Source organism: Heterodontus francisci, chromosome 30 (genome assembly GCF_036365525.1).
Source record: "Heterodontus francisci isolate sHetFra1 chromosome 30, sHetFra1.hap1, whole genome shotgun sequence".
Classification (NCBI taxonomy): Eukaryota; Metazoa; Chordata; class Chondrichthyes; order Heterodontiformes; family Heterodontidae; genus Heterodontus; species Heterodontus francisci.
This window is the reverse complement of record NC_090400.1, coordinates 4,663,877-4,686,037: the sequence shown is the minus strand read 5'-3', so window position 1 is coordinate 4,686,037 and position 22,161 is coordinate 4,663,877. Positions and strand designations below refer to the sequence as shown.

The following is a 22,161-nucleotide window of genomic DNA, read 5'->3' as shown; positions in this document are numbered from 1 at the left end:
ACTTCCCAAATGCAGTGCTCATCACAATCCTCATTATTAATAAGGGTAAAACAGTGTGCATTAGAAGCTGGATTCTCATCTGCATTCTCGCCAAAAGTGGGTGAGATAGCAACAGAGAAAGAGGCAAAATCTGGTGGTGAGGCCTACCACACCTCACTACTCCAACCTAGATTTCCCTCTCCCCACCTCTGCTAAGCTCAGTGCTGGCCACACCTGTCCATGCAAATGGTGGCATGGGGTCAAGCTCAGGTTCCCAGTGGATTTTCCTGGCATCTGACTCTGCCCCAGTTATTGCCACTTCGCAGGGTAGCCATGTGGAAGGTGGTAGTAGGCCCCAGGAAACTGTGGTAAAGGGTCTGAGCTCCCCCCATTGGAAAGAGAGAGAGAGGGCCTTGGAGCAGCCTCCTCTCCCTCCAAACTGGTCCCCTGTGTAAGCCTAGATTTCTGCCACGCTCCCAATCTTCAGAGCTCTTCTGCCAGTCCAAATGCCCAGTCTCCTCATCTGGAGCTGTAGTACCAATGGGATTTTGCAGGCACACTGGCAGATGCCCTTTGGCAGCACAATTCCCATCAGGAAACTGACGTACTTTTTAAATAAACCCCCCTCTCCCTCCACCCACACCTCAGCACAAGGAATTGGGATGGGGTGGGGACACAGGCGGTGGGGATGCAGCTTTGGAGCGGAGTTCCACACTGCAGGAATTCTGCTCTGAAGAGGGAATCCAGCCCTAGATATCTAAGCTTTCACAAACCACTAGACAGCCAGTACAGGATGTATGGTAAAATTAGGACCTCATGGGTTAAGTAGTAAATGGATATTAATTAACTAATTATAGGACACGGAGGGTAGTTATTCATTGGGAAAGCTTTATTTAACCAATGTCAGTTTTAGTACTTCTGCTTTTAGGTGTTAGCCATGGCTCAGTGGTAGCACTCTCATTTCTGCATTGTAAGGTTGTGGACTCAAATACTGCTCCAGGGACAGGAGCACATAATCTAGGCTGGCAGTCCTGTGCAGTACTGAGGGAGTGCTGCATTGTCAGAAGTGCTGTCTTTCGAATAAGGTGTGAAATAGAACCTCCATCTGAACTCTCAGTCTCAAAGGATGACTCCTATGGGAATATCACACTAGTGTGTTAAAGGGTCTCATCAAAAATCTGAGAAAGCTCTTTCTGTCTTACAGATAATGCAGTAGACGAGGTTTCCAACCAGGACAATATATCACATGACTATGAAGAGCCATTCGGTTATGATGAGAATGCAACTGCTGGAGATGTTGATTATGAGAATAAAACTAGTGGATATGTTGATGTTACACCAGAAGAAGATGAAAATTATGATGATGTAATTGCCCCAGGATGGGTTAATGAAGACTACGATGATATAGAAGAAGGCCATTTAGTTATTTGAAAGGGCTATCCAATTAGTCTCACTCCCCTGGTCTTTCCTCAGAGCCTTTCAAGTATTTATCAAATTCCTTTTCTGAAAGTTATTGTTGAATCTGCTTCCACCACACTTTCAGGGAGTTCATTCGAGATCATAACAACTCACCATTTAAAAACAAATTCTCCTCATCTCCCCTCTGCTAATGATCTTAAATCTGTGTCATTTGTTTACTGACCCTCCTGCCAATGGGAACAGTTTCTCCCTAAATGCTAAATCAATAAGCCTCATTATTTTGAACACACCTATTAAATTTCCCCTTAACCATCTCTGCTGTATGCTTCTCCAGTCTCTGTGAATAACTGAAGTTCTTCATCCCTCATTCCATTCTAGTATATCTCCTTTGCACCCTGTCAAAGGCTTCAACATCCTTCCTAAAGTTTGTGCCCAGAATTGAGCACAATTCTCCAGCTGAGGCCTAACCAGTGATTTTTTAAAGGTTAATCATAATTTCCTTTCTTTTGTATTCTATGCCTCTGTTTATGAAGCCAAGGATCCCGTATGATTTCTTAACAGCCTTATGAATTTGGAATGCCACTTTCAAAGATTTTAAACTCTAAGTCACACACACCGATAGTTGCTAACGTTCTTCATTGTTCACAATGCAACATGATAAGTAAAGTTTAAATATTGTCTAAGTATGTGTTATTTTGGCCTCTTGCCCAGTGCTTCCTTGAACAAGATAGCAGTATTGTTTAGTAAGGGTTAAAGACATTAAACTTATTCTCCATGGAGCCACATGGTGCTGTTGTTTTATTAATGCCGTAACACAGTGCTATGGATGGAAATGTGCTCCAGCAGGAAGATTGTGAGCATGGACATCAGTAGAGCAAGAACTGGCAGGGGTCCTCACCAAGGTGCTGACGGTGTCTCCCAAATCCAAGTCAACAAGAATTACCCGGAATTGTGCATGAGCTGTCAGTCAGTCTTGGAACACCAATCAGGATGGCTGGGATGAGGTTGGGAATGGATTGCTGGGCAAGGCTTTTATCGGGCTGAAGTTAAAGCAGGTAATTGGAGTGAAATGAAGGGAACTTGATTCTACATGTAAGGAAAGATTGTTGTACTTGTGTCAGAGTTTGGCAGCAGAATCTCCTTTTCTTCCTTCAAAAGTAGGAAGATTCCCATAGGGAAGCCCACGGTGATACTACTGCAGCTGATGGGGAGTAAAAGGTGCAATAATTTCTACAAAGGCACCTGACTGCATAAAAAAGTGCCCAAGAAAAATGATTAAGAAAAATCCCGAGGACTGGACAATCTTCTTACTGGGTATTTTAAATGGACTCCGCATACACTTCTGCCCTGGAAACTCTGGATGTCCATTTATATAAATAAAGCACTGATTCAGTGTTGGTGATGACTGTTGTATAGGTGGGAACTTCCTGCACTCATCAATTTCCGCCTCTCTCTACCTCGGAAGCATTTAAAGTGCAAAATGGATAGAGAGACAGTGTGATGAATCTACGCTCCACATTTCAATCAGTGACTCCCACTGTACACTTGACATTCATGAAATTCCAGCAAAGGCTAATGGGTACAATGTCTGGAGGAGTAACTGGACCAAACATAAGCAGCTCCAGGGAGATTTCTGGCCGTTAAGTTGACAGCTGCATCAATACACACCTCCACTGTAAATAAAATCCTGGTCATCTTCGAGGAACCTAGGAACAAGAGGAGACCTTTAAACCCTTGAGCCCGTTTTGCCAATGAGATTATGGCTGATTTGTACCTCAAAAACATCTACCCAGCCTCACTCCAAATGCCTTGATACTGTTATCTAACAAAAATCTATCAATCTTAGCCTTGAAAATTTCAATTAACTCCCATTGTCCACAGCCTGTTGGGAGAGAGAAGTACTTCCTGATTTTATTCATGAATGGCCTGGCTCTAAGATTGTGTCCCCTTTATTCTGGATCCCCGTATCAAAGGATATAGTTTCTCTGTATCTGCCCTATCGTATCCCTTAATTGCTTTAAACACTTTGATCAGATCTTCCCTTAGTTTTCTAAACTCAAGGAAATATAAGCGAAGTTTATGCAACCTATCTTCACAATTTAACCCTTTAAGTCCGTGTATCATTCTGTTGAATCTGTGCTGTACCCAGTCCAAAGCCAATATGCCCTTCCTGAGGTTCTGAGAACTGGATGCAGATGGAGTCAGACCAAAGTTTTGTATAACTGATGCATCACTTCCTCACTTTGGTATTCCAGCCCCCTTGAGTGTGACAGTGCCTTGATAACTGTCACACACGCTAACTTGCCCTAATAAAATGGGCGGCATAGTGGCGCAGTGGTTAGCACTGCAGCCTCACAGCTCCAGGGACCCGGGTTCGATTCTGGGTACTGCCTGTGCGGAGTTTGCAAGTTCTCCCTGTGTCTGCGTGGGTTTTCGCCGGGTGCTCCGGTTTCCTCCCACATCCAAAGACTTGCAGGTGATAGGTAAATTGGCCATTGGAAATTGCCCCTAGTGTAGGGAGGTGATAGGGAATGTGGGATTACTGTAGGGTTAGTATAAATGGGTGGTTGTTGGTCGGCACAGACTCGGTGGGCCGAAGGGCCTGTTTCAGTGCTGTATCTCTAAATAAATAAATAAAATAAAAAAAAACAATATTAAAATCTCATTAACAGATATCACTTGGTAAGCACAAAAGGAAGTATGAGATCTGCAGCAAGGTATCACAGTGAGAGACACCTGATGAAATTCTGTAAACAAGCCACTCTCTGACCAAGACTCCACTCAGCTTGTACCATATGCAAGTACCAGATGGAATCAGCTAAAAAAAAATAGATTTGTGCTTGTGGGATTTTAACTCTGATTTTATGTACATATAACTCAGTAATCTTAGAATACGTTTTAATATTAAAGGTTTGAATGTGTTGCATTTCAAAACAGATTTGGTTATTCTTAAATAAAGCCTGCTTTGGCTCAATAGGTGTGACTGGACCAAGTTAAAGAATCAGGTTAAAGGGTCATGTGATATGTTTCATATATCACAATGTTCAGTCTGTGGTGTTTTTCAATGTACAAATTATAATATACACAATTCTGCATCATTGTTTTTTTTAAATTAAAAAAATACTTACTGACAATTTTGCATGCGTTATGTCTTGGAAACAGGATAATTATTTCAAAGTGACTCCTGATAATGCAGCCAAGCGCTGACGTCATCAGTGCGCAGAACGGTTTCTTCCTGTCAGTGTTGTGCTGTGCATTCACTGCCTACATCAGCAACCAGCTTGCCAGGGCTAATTCGCGCATGCACACTAAAACGTCATCGCGTGCTGGAACAGGGTCGCTCGCTTCCGGCCTCACCTTTGCCTTCCGTCAGCCACTCGCTCCCGGCCTCACTGCTTCACCCCGCCCCCATCAGCTGCTCCCACCCCGGTCGATCGCTCCCCGCTGCATGCCTGAGGAAGCGGCAGTGAACAAGCCGCCAAAGCGTGGGGAGCGAAGCGAGTGGCTGAGGGAAGGCAGCGGCGAGGTGGGGAGGGTGCGGCAAAGAGAAGCGCAGTGGCAGAGGGAGCGTGGGTGTGGGATGGAGGTGGCGATTGCAGCCATTGAGGGGATTTGGTATAATTTGTTTTTTATGTCAAATTGAGCAGCGCCATCTTTAATCCTGGCAGCTGCCTTGACATCACAGACAGTGACATTTCAATGGAAGAGGCTGCATTTGCGCATGTGCCAGTACTTCGCCACCTAGTGGCTACGTTGTCAGAAAACATAGCCTAATTATTTTAGGAGGAGGAAAAACACAGGCCAAGTGAAGAATCATTCATTATAAACATTGCTTTTTATTCATTGAATCATAACATCAATCTGGTTCACATTTGTAAACTAAGAGTAATGTATTCAAGTTTGCTGACACCACAAAGTTAGGTGGGAATATAACCTGTGATGAGGAAAGAAAGAGGCTGCAAAGGGATATAGACAAGTTAAGTGAGCGGGCACAAGGTGGCAGATGGAGTATAATGTGGGGAAGTGTGAAGTTATTCACATCGGTAGTAAGGATATAAAAGCAGAACACTTTTTTAAATGGTGTGAAACTTCTAAATGTTGACGTTCAGAGAGATTTGGGGGTACTCGTACATGGAACACAGAAAGTTAGCATGCAGGTACAGCAAGCGGTTATGAAGGCAAATGACATGTTGGCCTTTATTGCAAGGGAATTGGAGTACAAGAATAAGAAAGCCTTGCTGCAATTGTACAGGGGTTTGGTGAAACCACACCTGGAATACTGTGCACAGTTTTGGTCTCCATATTTAAGGAAGGATATATTTTGCCTTGGAGGCGGTACAGTGAAGGTTCACTAGATTAGTTCCTGGGATGAGAGGGTTGGCCCATGACAAGAGGCTGAATAAGTTGGGCCTACACTCATTGAAGTTTAAAAGAATGAGAGTTGAAGTTCATTGACACACACAAGATTCCAAAGGTGCTTGATAGGGTAGACACTGAGAGATTGTTTCCACTGGCTGGGGAATCTAAAACACGGGGACACAGTCTCAGGATAAGGGGCCAATCATTCAGGACTGAGATGAGGAGAAATTCCTTCACTCAGAGGGTTATGAATCTTTGGAATTCTCTCCCCCAGAAGGTTGTGGACATCGTTGAGTATATTTAAGTCTGAGACAGACAGATTTTTGGTCTCTTCAGGGAATCAAGGGATATGGGGAGAGGTTGGGAAAATGGAGTTGCGGCACAAGAGCAGTCAGGATTGTACTGAATGGCAGAGAGGCTCACGGGACCATGTGATCTACTCCTGCTCCTATTTCTTACCTTCTTAAGTTAACTCCTTAAGCAAGCTTTGTAACAGCTATTTTAGCAAAAGTTGAGACAGGATGTGACAGTCTAACGGACGTGGTCTTTGTAGCAGGAAGTTGGGCCAGGAGTGTAGTCACAATCATATTCCCCACACAGCATGATTGTTAGCTGGTTTTGCCTCAAAATAATTTTTGTTTGGCGGGGCAGGAAGTTTAAGCTTTATCAGACACGACTGATTGGTCTTATATTCAGCAGTCTTCACTGCTGCGAGTTTCACTGTTAAGATTAGATTAGATTAGAGATACAGCACTGAAACAGGCCCTTCGGCCCACCGAGTCTGTGCCGAACATCAACCACCCATTTATACTAATCCTACACAAATCCCATATTCCTACCAAACATCCCCACCTGTCCCTACATTTCCCTACCACCTACCTACACTAGTGACAATTTATAATGGCCAATTTACCTATCAACCTGCAAGTCTTTTGGCTTGTGGGAGGAAACCGGAGCACCCGGAGAAAACCCACGCAGACACAGGGAGAACTTGCAAACTCCACACAGGCAGTACCTGGAATCGAACCCGGGTCCCTGGAGCTGTGAGGCTGCGGTGCTAACCACTGCGCCACTGTGCCGCCCACTTTTTCTAAGAATTTTGCTCCCTCAATTCCCTGTTAAGCTTGCAAATCTCTCAGTATCACTCAAACATTGAGCTTAAATGGTCAAAAGTGTTGTTGATCAAATTTAGATAATTTTCGGCTAAAAGCTTAGATAAATTGATTGAATACAGTCTGTCAGATCACAAGTTGAGCTGTTCCCCGTACATATGTTTCTGTAACAGATCAACACGTGACAGAGAATGGAATAGAAGGATATATTGCTGGGGTGAGATGTAGCTGGATGAGAGGAGGCTCATGTGGAGCATATATATCAGCATGAACCAGTTGGCTCTATTCAGTGGGTTCTGTATAATTTTATATAGTATCTATAAACGCAGAGGCAGGTCAATAAATAGGGCAGGAATCCCTCATCACACCTGCTGCATAGAGCAGGTATTTTCTGCTTTTCCCTTTCAGGGATTGTTCTCATTTTATTTTACTTTTGGTTTGCTCAGTGCAGTGCTCCATGATCTCGCTGAGTGTAGGCCTCGGGGGAATCGCTGGAGCTATCTTCTCCTGCTTTCCTTTTTCTTGGTCGCTGGCACCTGGAAAAGTCAAGAGATGGAAAATAAGTGAAATGGAGTGTTTAACTCACACACGCAAACACAAACACACGCACACACATGCTCACCCCCACTTACACTCATTCCCACACACATGCACACATTCCCCAAACACTCACATGCATACACGTACCCCCAGACACACACATGCACGGACCCTCACACATGCTTATACACACATGCACATACATACACATATGCCCACACTCATGCACACACAGACACACATACACAGACATATGAAAGTTATACTGACCTGTAATGGAGCTGATATCAGGTATATAAGGCTTGCAAGACAGATATTTCTATAGGCAAAGAAATCTGGCATTCAAGGTGATGTCAGACTGTGAGGAATGGTACTTTTGTAGAGATTGAAGGAGAATAATACTTGAGATGGTGGGCATTTCAATCTAAAATGCTTTCCCTTACAATAAATGACTTGCTTATCAGTTGTCCTCCGTGTCATGTGAAATGACAAGGTTTCAGACACACTAACCAGAGACTGGCCTTGTTGGTCAGCCCAGCCTGAAAGGAGAAGCTCAATATTGTAAGCTGTGATTCTGTCACCAGGCAATTCTCAAAACTTCAAGGTCCTCATGCTTGGTTTTAAACCCTCCATTTGGACTCTGACCAATCACTTTCTCCACTCTCTACATTATCAGAGGCCAGTCTTTCAGCCATTACTCTCTGCCCTATCAAACTCGCTTCCAAAACCACAGCACTTTCTCTTTCTTCAATATCCTCCTGGAAACCCATCCCCACAAACTCACCTCCAGTTCCTACTTCCAAATTCCCCCAACTTCCTGCCAGGTGGTCACCTCTGCCTCTAGGAGTACTGCATACTTGTAAGTGGCATTTTGAAACTACAGCACAGAGCTAGGCCATTCAGTCCGTCACGCCTGTGCTGCCTCTCTGAAAGAGGTATCCACACCCCTGCTCTTTACCCATATTCTTTAAACATTTTCTTTTTCAAATACTGATTGACTTTCTGTCCTAAAGATAGTTTGGATTCTGCTTCCCCCACTGTTTCTGTGATGCCATCCTGTGTCACAGCCACTCCCTGCATAATTGTTTTTGAATTGATTTTGTTCCCTTTGTGGTGATTATACACTTACCATTTATTCCCTCCAATTATCAACATACCAATCAGTGGAAAGAGTTTTCTCTGACTTACCCTTATCGAAACTATTCATAATTCAAAGCACCTCATTCAGGCCTTCTTTTAACTTCTCTGCATTAATGAAAAGAACCCCATTTTCTCTCATCTCTCCGCATAACTAAAGTCTCTCATCCCTAGCATTGTCCCAGTGAATCTCTTCTGTACCCTCTCCTTGACTTTGACATCCTTTGTAAACACCCAAAACTGGACTGGCTACAAATGCCCTCACATTACCCTCAGCCATTCCAATCTTCTGCCCATTCACTAGTTACAGCCTACTCCCACCCAGCTCCTAGTCTCCACCATGTTTAAATATTGCTCGATTTGGGGGCAGTATCTGTACTCTTTGCAGTGTAGCTTGGTGGGGAGGGGTGGTTGCGGGGAGACAAGTGTCTCCTGGGGCTGGGGAACTTAGTTTTAAAACCGGCCCCTTTTTTTAAAAAAAAGGCTGGTAATAGTTATTCTGTCATCAACTGCAGGAAGGAAACCGAACTTTTAAATATGAAAGCCCCACCCTAACTGCTCTTAGTAATATTGTACACCAGCGTTACACAGCGTTGCTAGGGCATGTTACATTTCTCATTTGCACGGCATCATTCCGTGTCGTTGGAACTTGTAGCCACAGGGAATTTTGATGACTAGGAGAAAGGGATAAGAACTTGTCCTAATCAGGTCCTCCCCTGATTACAGCACCTTTACAGATCGAGGTGCGTGCAAGGACGTAAATATAAAACGTAACCACAGGACTTCACAGTGGCGTGAGCTGAAGTTGGTTTTACCTGTGCTCAGCGGTTTCTCTGTGGTCCTTGGATCACGGTTCTGTTTCCACACATTCTTATTGGTCGAGTGACTCTTGTTCTTTTGGAGATACCGTATACTGTTCCGCCTGTACGTTGCCTGGCTGATCTGCTTCCGTCCTGTCTTGTGGATGCTCTGTGCATTACGTATGGTCGATCTGAAAATATGCCATGGCGTTACAACAACTTGCATTTATATAGTGCCTTTACAATATTTCTTTGTTACCTGCCTAATCTGCACTGCAGCCTCATGCTGGAGAGCAGCAATTGTGCTGGTTATTTCTGCCTTATATTACTTACCTTCCCTTCTACAAAATGCCCCGCATAAGCTGTGTTATGTTTCAGCTCACCTTCATTATTTTCCCACTCATTAAAGAAGGCAAAAGCTAAGAGTGGATACTTTCTGTCAGTATCCTTTTCAGAGAAAAAAAAGACAGTAAAGTTATTTTCTACCAGGCAGGAGATATTTTTATAAAAGCAAAATACTGCAGATGCTGGAAATCTGAAATAAAAACAAAGTGCTGGAAATACTCAGCAGGTCTGGCAGCATCTGTGGAGAGAGAAGCAGAGTTAACGTTTCAGGTCAGTGACCTTTCAGGAGATATCTTTATATTCATTTTCCCCCTCACGAAAACACACTTTTCAGATCTTTCCCTTCACCCATGATTCTTTCTAGGGAGCGATTCACACATATCGCAGTCACCTCCATTAAATTTTTTTTAAAATATGTGGCTATAGCAAACCATCAGGAGCATAGGTGCCTCTGGATTGGTCTCCAAGCTGGGCTGAAGTGTTGCATTTGATGGAAGTGCTCTGCAATACATGTTAGTGATTAAGTGAGCATCTGTCCTCTGAGCATTTCCAGGCTGAGCTGAGACAAGCAATGACAGACTCTTTGGGGACAAGTATGAAGCTCAGGGGGCCAGGCAGAGCGCCATGTACTTCATTTTCAAAATAATCGAATATAGAAAGGAGGAGTATCTTGTACTGACTCTATTTTCCCTCAGCTTTCAACTTTAGTATTCATTAAGTAAATGTAAAAACAAAGACTTGAATTTATATAGTGACTTTCACAACCTCAGGACATTCCAAAGCTGCTTTGCAGCCAATGAAGGACTTTTGAAGTGTAGTCACTGGTGTAATGTCGGCAATGCAGCAGCCAATTTTGTGCACAGCAAGATCCCACAACTAGCAATGTAATAATGATCAGATCATTTGCTTCAACTCAGTATTACCATACAACGGACAGTCTGTTCCATAAGTCCAAGATTCTTCCTGTTTCCTTGGCGCACCTCATGCTCTGCCCGTGGAAATTTGAGGTTTCTGCCGCAATTCCGGCAAAGCTACAGCAGCATTGCCTGCTCTTGAGTTTAAGTTTACAGTACAGAGTTAGAGGGGGTGAAATTAGTCTACACCAGTAGAGTAAAATGGAACAAGATACGTGCAAGGATAACTAGCTCTTCTGTTGCCTTCCAGCATGAGGCTGTTTGCAGAGAGAAATGGCAAGGTAGCAAAGCAATATAGTAACATACATAATTCCACTCATCGATCTGCTATACCTTGAGATGTCTGCCTCTCATAGGAACCCATCCAGCTCCCATCATTAGAATGCTTGGAGCATATCCACACACATTCTGCACACAGCAACTCATTCAAGAGATTGGCAACTATGGGATAAGACATACTTACAGGCTTCTAACCGCACTGTCTGCTTTGTAACCTGTACTGATGCCCCAAGTCCTCCCAGTGCCTATCTAGCAAAATTAACCTGTCCACATGGATATAATCTAGTTGTAGCGTTGTAGAATCACACAACGCAGAAAGGGTTCATTTGGCCCATCCTGTCCATGCTGGCACTTTGAAAGAGCTATCTAATTAAAGTCCCTCCCCTTCTCTCTTCCAGCAGCCCTGTAAATGTTTCTTTTACAAATTCCCTTTTGAAAGTTACTATTGAATCTATTTCCACCACCCTTTCAGGCAGCGCATTCCAGATCACAACAATTCACGTTGAAAACAATTCTTCTCATCTCCCTGCTGGTTCTTTTATCAATTATCTTAAATCTGTGTTCTGTGTTTATCAAGCAGGACAATGATTTCAGCTTCTCCAGTCTCTCCAGATAACTGATGTCCCTCATCCTTGGTATCTTTCTAGTAAATCTCCTCTGTACCCTTTCCAGGGCCTCAACACCCATCATAAAGTTTGGTGCCCAGAACTGAACACAACACTCCAACTGAGGTTTAACCAGTGCTTTATAAAGGTTTACCATTACCTATTTACTTTTGTACTCCATGCCTCTATTTACAAAGCCATATAGTTTTTTCACAGCTTTATCAACTTGTCCTGCCATCTTCAAAGATTTGTACACATACATCCCCAGGTCTCTCTGTTCCTGCAGCCACTTTAAATTTTATCCTTTAGTTTATATTGCCTCTCATCATTCTTCCAACCAAAATGTATTACCTAACACTTCTCTGAACTAAATTTCATCTGTCATGTGTCTGCCCATTTCATGAGTCTAAGTTCTCCAGAAGTCTGTTACTATTCTCTGTATTGTTTACTACATTTTCACGTTTGGTGTCACATGCCAGCTTTGAAATGATATCCAAATATATATATATATATATATATATGTAAATATGTATTTTATAGATATAGATATATATATATAAAAAGAGAGAGAGAGAGATCCTGATATCGACCTTATATACTTTAGTTCCTTCAGTCACAGTGGTGCAGTGGTTAGCACCGCAGCCTCACAGCTCCAGGAACCCAGGTTCAATTCTGGGTACTGCCTGTGCGGAGTTTGCAAGTTCTCCCTGTGACTGTGTGGGTTTTTGCCGGGTGCTCCGGTTTCCTCCCACAACCAAAGACTTGCAGGTTGATAGGTAAATTGGCCATTATAAATTGCCTCTAGTATAGGTAAGTGGTAGGAGAATTGTGGGTATGTGGTAGGAATATGGGATTAATGTAGGATTAATATAAATAGGTGGTTGATGGTTGGCACAGACTCGGTGGGCCGAAGGGCCTGTGTCAGTGCTGTATCACTAAATAAATAAAATTAAAAAAAATAACAGTCACTTGGATAAACATGAATTAATTAAGGAAAGTCAACACATATTATTTAACGGCTAATCATGTTTAAATAACTTGATTGAGTTTTCTGCTGAGGTAACAGACAGGATAGATGAGGGTAATGCAGTTGATCAGGTGTATTTGGGCTACCAAAAGGCGTTTGATAAAGTGCCACTAACAGGCTTGTCAGCAAAGTTGAAGCAGCATGGATACCAAGTTGGCTGACTGACAGGAGACAGTGTAGCAATGAATGGTTGTTTTTGGACGAGAGGAAGAGTGGGGTTCCCCAGAAGTCAGTACTAGGACCACTGCTTTTCTTGATATATATGAATGACCTGGACTTGGGTGTACAGGGCACAATTTCAAAATTTGCAGATGACACAGAACTTGGAAGTATTGTGAACTTAGAATTCAGCAAATCAGGACCAAGGGATTGATTAAGAAGGGGAAAATAGAGTATGAGAGCAAGCTTGCAGAGAACATACAAACTGACTGTAAAAGCTTCTATAGATATGTGAAGAGAAAAAGATTGGTGAAGACAAATGTAGGTCCCTTACAGTCAGAAACAGGGGAATTTATTATGGGGAACAAAGAAATGCATACTTTGGTTCTGTCTTCACAAAGGAGGACACAAATAACATACTAAAAATGTTGGGGAACACAGGGTTTAGTGAGAGGGAGGAACTGAAGTTAAATCATTATTAGTAGAGAAATGGTGTTGGGGAAATTGATGGGATTGAAGGCCGATAAATTCCCAGGGCCTGATAATCTACATCCCAGAGTACTTAAGGAAGTGGCCCTAGAAATAGTGGATGCATTGGTGGTCATCTTTCAAGATTCTATAGACTCTGGAACAGTTCCTACAGATTGAAGGGTAGCTAATGTAACCCGACTATTTAAAAAGGCAGGTAGAGAGAAAGCAGGGAATTATAGACCAGTCAGCCTGACGTCGGTAGTGGGGAAAATTCTAGAGTCCATTATCAAAGATTTTATAGCAGAGCACTTAGAGAACAGTGGTAGAATCGGACAGAGTCAGCATGGATTTACGAAAGGGAAATCATGCTTGACCAATCTACTAGAATTCTTCCAGGGTATAACTAGCAGAGTTGATGAGGGGGAGCCAGTGGATGTGGTTTATTTGGACTTTCAGAAGGCTTTTGACAAAGTCCACATAAGAGATTAGCGTGTAAAATTAAATCGCATGGGGGTAGTGTATTGCATTGGATAGAAAATTGGTTGGCAGACAGGAAAAAAAAGAGTAGGAATAAACGGGTCTTTTACCAAATTTCAGGCAGTGACTAGTGGGGTACCGCAGGGATCGGTGCTAGGACCCCAGCTATTCACAATATACATTCATGATTTAGATGAGGGAATTAAATGTAATATCTCCAAATTTGCAAATGACACAAAACTGGGTGGGAGGGTGAGTTGTGAGGAGGATGCAGAGAGGCTTCAGGGTGATTTGGACAAGTTGAGTGAGTGGGCAATTGCATGGCAGATGCAGTATAATGTGGATAAATGTGAGGTTATCCACTTTGGTAGCAAAAACAGGAAGGCAGATTATTATCTGAATGGCTATAAACTGAGAGAGGGGAATATGCAACATGACCTGGGTGTTCCCGTACACCAGTCACTGAAGGTAAGCATGCAGTTATAACAGGTGGTAAAAAGGGCAAATGGTATGTTGGCCTTCATAGCGGGAGGATTTGAGTACAGGAGCAGGTATGTCTTGCTGCAGTTATACAGGGCCTTGGTGAGGCCACATCTGGAATATTGTGTGCAGTTTTGGTCTCCTTATCTGAGGAAGGATGTTCTTGCTATAGAGGGAGTGCAGCGAAGGTTGACGAGACTGATTCCTGGGATGGCAGGACTGTTATATGAGAGAGATTGAGTTGGTTAGGATTATATTCGCTGGAGTTCAGAAGAGTGAGGGGGGATCTCATAGAAACTTATAAAAGTAAAACAGGACTTGACAGGGTAGATGCAGGAAGGATGTTCCCAATGGTGGGGGAGTCCAGAACCAGAGGTCATAGTCTAAGGATATGGGGTAAACCTTTCAGGACTGAGATGAGGAGAAATTTCTTCACTCAGAGAGTGGTGAGCTTGTGGAATTCGCTACCACAGAAAGCAGTTGAGGCCAAAACCTTGTATGTTTTCAAGAAGGAGTTAGATATAGCTTTTGGGGTGAAAGGGATCAAAGGATATGGGGGGAAAGTGGGAACCGGTTACTGAGTTGGATGATCAGCCATGATCATAATGAATGGCGGAGCGGGCTCAAAGGGCCAAATGGCCCACTCCTGCTCCTATTTTCTATGTTTCTATGTGAAGAGGATTGTTATAGACTTCAAGAGGACATAGACAGACTGGTGGAATGGGCGGATGAAATTTCATGCACAGAAGTGTGAAGTGATACATTTTGGTAGGAAGAACAAGGAAAGGCAATATAAAACAAAAGATACATTTCTAAATGAGGTGCAGGAGCCTTGGTATATGGAGGTATATGTGAACAAATCATTGATGTGGCAGGACGAGTTGATAAAGCTGTTAGAAATATATGAAATAGTTGGCTTTTTACATAGAGGCATTGAATAGAAAAGCAAAGAAGTTATGAAGAACCATTGTAAAATGGTTAGCTGGGGTATTGTGTTCCATTCTGGCACCACACTTTAGGAAGGATGTGAAGGCATTAGAGAGGGTGCAGAAAAGATTCACAAAAATGGTTCCCGGGGTTGAAGGACTTCAGTTACATCGGTAGATTGGAGAAGCTGGGGCTGTTTTCCCTAGAAAAGAAAAGAGAAGGTTAAGAGGAAATGGTGATAGAAGTTTTCAAAATCATGAGGGGTCTAGACAGAGTAGATAGAAAGAAAACATTCCCATTGGCAGAACGATTGAGAACCAAAAGGCACCAATTTAAGATGATTGGCAAAAGAACCAACAGCGACATGAGGAAAAACCTTTTTATGCAGCAAGTGGTTAGGATCTGGAATACACTCCCTGAGAGTGTGGTGGAGGCAGATTCAATAGGGGATCTCAAAAGGGAATTGGATAAGCACCTGAGGAGAGAAAATTAGAAGGGTTTCAGGGAAATTGCAGTGGAGTGGGATTAGCTGAGTTGCTCTTGCATGGACATGACAGGCCGAATGGCCTCCACCTGTACTGTAACCATTCTATGACTCTACGGTTCAGTATTTTAAAGAATTTTATTATATGCAGTCTGTACTTCTTCAAAGTAAAGAGCCTCAGCTCTCCTGGTCTCTCAAACTAGGTATAAATTGTCCAGGCTTCCGCTGGGGTCTCTATATTCCCCACCATGTGAGGGGACCACATATTCTAGATGCAGTCCGAGCAGGGAAAAGGTTATATTTGTAGTTTTATATTTAGTTGTCCTTGTTATATGTCCTTACACCCCAACCTCCTGATACTGGTTTAGATCTCAAGTTTACAGTTTCAATTTGGAAGCACTCCATATCTACGTCCGCGATGATATGATTGGATAGTTGTGCACTATTTAATGCTGCCAGTCTGGATGCTTGAGATTCTCAATGATTGATTCCCCATTTGGTACACATAATGGGAATTAGGACATCACAGACCCAGATGATTTCCCTATTCAACAGAGATGTACTGTAGTTTGAAGACATCACGTGCCCTCATGGATTCTGTAGTCTCCATTTGTCCTTTCGTCTTCTGATTCCAAATACCCAAGTGTGTTTAAATGCTTTCATTTTTATTATTACTAACTTCACCTTCACTGCCTAATGAAATGACATAAATTCTGAAACATTGGCAGTTTCTTTTTGTGTATCTGGTGTCCATTTATCGGGTGTGCTTCTGCAGCAGTGCAGCATGTTATTTTATCATGGCCCATCTCATAGTTAAACCTTAAACTGCAAGGTGGACTTCAAAACCCACAAATTCTCTTGCTTCATGGAGTGAAATCCAAGGCACTGTGACAGTACAGGAAACCCAGCTCTGCCCAGCGTTCATCCCTTAATGACTGGAAATATAATGGAGGGGAGAGATTCTTCCCAACACCAGTTTAAGGGTAAAAGCAAATTACTGCAAATGCTGGAAATCTGAAATAAAAACAGAAAGTGCTGGAAATACTCGGCAGTTCAGGAGTATCTGTGGAGAGAGAAACAGAGTTAACGTAATGATGATAATGGTGAGATTTGAATTCATTTCTCCTGATCATTAGTCCAGGTCTCTGGATTACCTGTCCAGTAACATAACCACTATGCCACCATACCCTTTATCTAGCTTCTCCTCAATGCACCTGTACTATTTGCCTCAACTACTCCACATGGTAGTGACTTCCATATTCTAACCACTGTCCAGGTCAAGAAATTTCTCCTGAATTCCCAATTGGATTTATATTTAGGACCCCCAGGTCTGGTCTCCCTGCAAATAGAAACATCTTCTCTATGTCCACCCTATTAACTCTGTCATAATCTTAAAGACCTCTATCAAGTCATCCCTCAGTTTTCTCTTTTCTGGAGAAACGAGCCCCAGCCTGTCCAGTCTTTTTCCAGGGAATTTCCCGAACATGTCGGAGAGTGTGAAGAAGTCCATTACTGACTTGTGTGGAGTTCTGAAACATGGCCTTGACACTCAGTATAACTAGATATTGGGTGAACTCCTGGATATATGAGGCATAGGGACCACTTACAGGAGTGATCAACACCATGGAGCCCAAGGGCAGACTTGAAATTTGTAACACTAGCTTTTATTATGGGGGTTGGGAATGAAGTTGTACTCACTGGCGTTGGCACAGAAGCACATTATTGAGGCAAAATAAAGGTAGGCTTATTTTGTTTAACTTAGTAATGCTTGGGGGTGCTTGTTGTATGATACTGGGTGGTAAAAGGGAATAGTGTTCCTTGCAACACCACCAGCACCCACCACTGTTATGAGCAGACACAATTATCATCATTGCCCTATTCATGAAAAATGTGTTCAGTCAAAGATGGGGACAATGCACAAACATTGCACAAGGATAGGAAGTTTCTATTCTTCTGGGAATGCAGTGTTACTCCACTAATCTACTACGATTCATGAGCATGTAAAGAACTCCAGAAAACACAAAATCCCAGTGTATAGTTTTCTAATTTTGTTTAGAACTGAGGGCAGAAACAATGGGGTCAATTTTCAGCTTCCCTAATCTGGCAGAGATGACTGACTGTCTGTTATAGAACTTGGAGCTACGATGTTGTGGCCATTACGGAGACGTGGATATCACAGGGGCAGGAATGGATGTTGGATGTTCCGGGGTTTAGATGTTTCAAAAGGAATAGGGAGGGAGGTAAAAGAGATGGGGGAGTGGCATTGCTAATCAGGGATAGTATCACAGCTGCAGAGCTGCAGAAAGGGAGGTCGTCGAGGAGGGTTTGTCTACTGAATCATTATGGGTGGAAGTCAGAAACAGGAAAGGAGCAGTCACTTTATTGGGAGTTTTCTATAGACCCCCCAATAGCAACAGAGACATGGAGGAACAGATTGGGAGGCAGATTTTGGAAAGGTGCAGAAGTAACAGGGTTGTTGTCATGGGTGACTTCAACTTCCCTAATATTGATTGGAACCTCCTTAGTGCAAATAGTTTGGATGGAGCAGATTTTGTCAAGTGTGTCCAGGAAGGTTTCCTGACTCAATATGTAGATAGGCCGACTAGAGGGGAGGCTATGTTGGATTTGGTGTTTGGCAACGAACCAGGCCAGGTGGCAGATCTCTCGATGGGAGAGCATTTCGGTGATAGTGATCACAACTCCCTGACCTTTACTATAGTCATGGAGAGGGATAGGAGCAGACGGGAAGGGAAAATATTTAATTGGGGGAGGGGGAATTACAATGCTATTAGGCAGGAAGTGGGAAGCTTAAATTGGGAACAGATGTTCTCAGGGAAATGCACGCCAGAAATGTGGAGGTTGTTTAGGGAGCACTTGCTGCGACTGCTGGATAGGTTTGTCCCGATGAGGCAAGGAAGGGATGGTAGGGTGAAGGAACCTTGGATGACAAGAGATGTGGAACAGCTAGTCAAGAGGAAGAAGGAAACTTACTTAAGGTTGAGGAAGCAAGGATCAGACAGGGCTCTAGAGGGTTACAAGGTAGCCAGGAAGGAACTGAAGAATGGACTTAGGAGAGCTAGAAGGGGACATGAAAAAGTCTTGGCGGGTAGGATTAAGGAAAATCCCAAGGCGTTCTACACTTACGTGAGGAACAAGAGGATGGCCAGAGTGAGGGTAGGGCCGATCAGGGATAGTGGAGGGAACCTGTGCCTGGAGTCGGAGGAGGTAGGGGAGGTCCTTAATGAATACTTTGCTTCAGTATTCACTAGTGAGAGGGACCTTGTCATTTGTGAGGACAGCGTAAAACAGGCTGATATGCTCGAACAGGTTGATGTTAAGAAGGAGGATGTGCTGGAAATTTTGAAAGACATGAGGATAGATAAGTCCCCTGGGCCAGACGGGATATACCCAAGGTTAATACGGGAAGCGAGGGAAGAGATTGACGCGCCTTTGGCGATGATCTTTGCATCCTCACTGTCCACTGGAGTAGTACCAGATGATTGGAGGGTGGCAAACGTTATTCCCTTGTTCAAGAAAGGGAATAGGGATAACCCTGGGAATTACAGACCAGTCAGTCTTACGTCAGTGGTGGGCAAATTATTGGAGAGGATTCTGAGAGACAGGATTCATGGTTATTTGGAAAAGCATAGTTTGATTAGAGATAGTCAGCATGACTTTGTGAGGGGCAGGTCATGCCTCACAAGCCTTGTTGAATTCTTTGAGGATGTGACAAAACACATTGATGAAGGAAGAGCAGTGGATGTGGTGTATATGGATTTTAGCAAGGCATATGATAAGGTTCCCCATGGTAGGCTCATTCAGAAAGTAAGGAGGCATGGGATACAGGGAAATTTGGCTGTCTGGATACAAAATTGGCTGGCCCATAGAAGACAGAGGGTGGTAGTAGATGGAAAGTATTCAGCATGGAGCTCGGTGACCAGTGATGTTCCACAAGGATCTGTTCTGGGACCTCTGCTCTTTGTGATTTTTATAAATGACTTGGATGAGGAACTGGAAGGCTGGGTTAGTAAGTTTGCCGATGACACAAAGGTTGCTGGAGTTGTGGATAGTGTGGAGGGCTGTTGTAGGTTGCAACGGGACATTGACAGGATGCAGAGCTGGGCTGAGAAGTGGCAGATGGAGTTCAACCTGGAAAAGTGTGAAGTGACTCATTTTGGAAGATCGAATTTGAATGCGGAATACAGGCTCAAAGACAGGATTCTTGGTAGTGTGGAGGAACAGAGGGATCTTGGGTTCCATGTCCATGGATCGCTCAAAGTTGCCACCCAAGTTGATAGGGTTGTTAAGAAGGCATATGGTGTGTTGGCTTTCATTAACAGGGGGATTGAGTTTAAGAGCCGTGAGGTTATGCTGCAGCTCTATAAGGCCCTGGTTCGACCACACTTGGAATATTGTGTTCAGTTCTGGTTGCCTCATTATAGGAAGGATGTGGAAGCTTTAGAGAGGGTGCAGAGGAGATTTACCAGGATGCTGCCTGGACTGGAGGGCATGTCTTGCAAAGAAAGGTTGAGGGAGCTAGGGCTTTTCTCATTGGAGCGAAGGAGAATGACAGGGGACTTGATAGAGGTGTACAAGATGATGAGAGGCATAGATAGAGTGGATAGTCAGAGACTTTTTCCCAGGGTGGAAAGGGCTATCACCAGGGGGCATAATTTTAAGGTGATTGGAGGAAGGTTTCGGGGAGATGTCAGATGTAGGTTCTTTACACAGAGAGTGGTGGGTGCGTGGAATGCACTGCCAGCGGTGGTAGTAGAAGCAGATACGTTAGGGGCATTTAAGCGACTCTTGGATAGGTACATGGATGATAGTAGAATGAAGGGTATGTAGGTAGTTTGATCTTAGAGTAGGTTAAAGGGTCGGCACAACATCGTGGGCCGAAGGGCCTGTACTGTCCTGTACTGTTCTATGTTCTATGTTCTAAGCCGCAATGAGTGCAGTGGAATGAAAACAGGGTGGGCTCGATAGCAGGTGGTTGATCTGCTCTACCAGATTACCACCTGTGTGGTAAAGGCAAAGATTTGCCCCAGTGTATCAATTGACTTTGACCATTGGCACAATGCCACACTCTTTGAACAGGGCCTTACCTTCGTGGTGGCGGGAGGCTTCTTTTGCTCGTGCTGAATCCTGTCTTCTGATCTGCCCCTAATTTCTGCAGGTACATGGAGGGGTAGTACCCTGTCACATCTTCTTTTCTGTTTCAGTAAGAAGTATAAGTCATTCCTTGCAACCTAATAGAAATGTTTTGGGTCCTGTGGATGCCAGTTACTGATTTAACACAATAAACTCTCTCTCTGATAAATGAACAGTGTTTTTGCTGGGGAATTGATTGAAAACACTCAGCAGGTTAGTCAGCGTATGTAGAGAGACCCGATAGTTGATATTTTACATTCTGTACAAGTGAAATTAAGAATCAGCCCAAATATATTAATACAATCAGTAAAATGTGGGTAGGGGAGAGGCACGGGCAGGGAAATAATCACCCAAATCCAGAGAGAAAATATCAGTGACCAGAGGGTGCACGATGCAACAATCAACAACTCAGTCAAGTAATGGACAGAAGCAGTAAGGAAATGAAAGAAAGAGATGTGGAAGCAACTGAGGCAAAGGGAAGCCCAAGGAAAAGGTGAGAAAATGGGAGAAAGAGTAAAGGACATGGAAAACCTGGCCGGAGGTGGTGGGGGGGCGGGGGCTGCAGTTTTGAAACTCGAACAGAAGATGCTTGAAAATTACAGGGGGTCCACTGGCTCTGAAAGCAGAGAGGTTATCAGCGAGGGTGCAGCCCTCCAACCCCCACTCCTACAGCTCTGTGTTCTGATGAAGGGTCTCCCACCATAACCCAGAATATAAACCGGCCTCCACTTCCCCTGACGTTGACATCATCACCAGTTTGTGGAGTAATGAAACTGAACGACGTAGCTGAGGTCTGATGTTATTTAAATTGGTGCTCCTTCCAAAGAAGTGCGGAGAGGCTGCTCATGAAGCTTGCATTGAGCTTCATTGGAACAATGTATCAGGCCAATGACAATACTTAGCCAAAACACTATAAGAGGGCAGCGGAACAAATGGCCTAAGGCAGGAGAAGGGATTGAAGAGTAAAAAGGCGGGTGGAAGAGAGGAAGAGTGGAGGGATAAATGAGGGGGAGAAAAAAGAAGCAGAGGGAGACGGAGCGGGAGCGTTAGGGAAGAGAAGCTGGGAAAAGGAGACACGGGAAAGAATGAGAGAGATGGGGTGAGAAGGGGAAGGTAGAGAAGAATACAAAAGGAAGGAGGGGATGGGAAGGAGAGAGAGAAGGAGGGAGTGGTGGAGTTAGACGATTGGTGGGATCAGATGGAGGCAAGAGAAACAAAGCTAACTAAGCAGAGATGTGACATCCTGGACTTTCATGGCCACAGGAAGGGAGGCGAGAGCTACAAGTTCCTATTGCCCAGTGATGAATTATGTACTGGGGGAGGGATTAGAACCCTGCTGGTTCCCTTCTGTAGGATGGGGGAGCGTGGTTGGCATGATCCATCTCGTGTCTGTAGGTTATATTCAATAGGGGAGTGGGGGGAAATTCAATGGGTATGAACTAAACAAGCATTATTAAGAATGTATATCATTGGGTATGAAGGTTTATTTCCTGTAG

General features: G+C 43.7%; 1 protein-coding gene across 1 annotated transcript in view; it reads right to left on the bottom strand.

Annotated features, from left to right (window-relative positions):
* Positions 1 to 5,208: 5,208 nt before the first annotated feature.
* The window catches only part of ncf1 (neutrophil cytosolic factor 1), a 106,485-nt gene continuing 89,532 nt past the window's right edge, over positions 5,209 to 22,161 (bottom strand). Inside the window, exons 9-11 of the mRNA XM_068010043.1 lie at positions 20,620 to 20,727; positions 9,362 to 9,537; positions 5,209 to 7,405 (exon numbers count right to left, since the gene is read on the bottom strand). Of these exons, the coding sequence (XP_067866144.1) occupies positions 7,287 to 7,405; positions 9,362 to 9,537; positions 20,620 to 20,727 (403 nt within the window). The 3' untranslated portion in view covers positions 5,209 to 7,286. The remainder of the gene's footprint in view (positions 7,406 to 9,361; positions 9,538 to 20,619; positions 20,728 to 22,161) is intronic.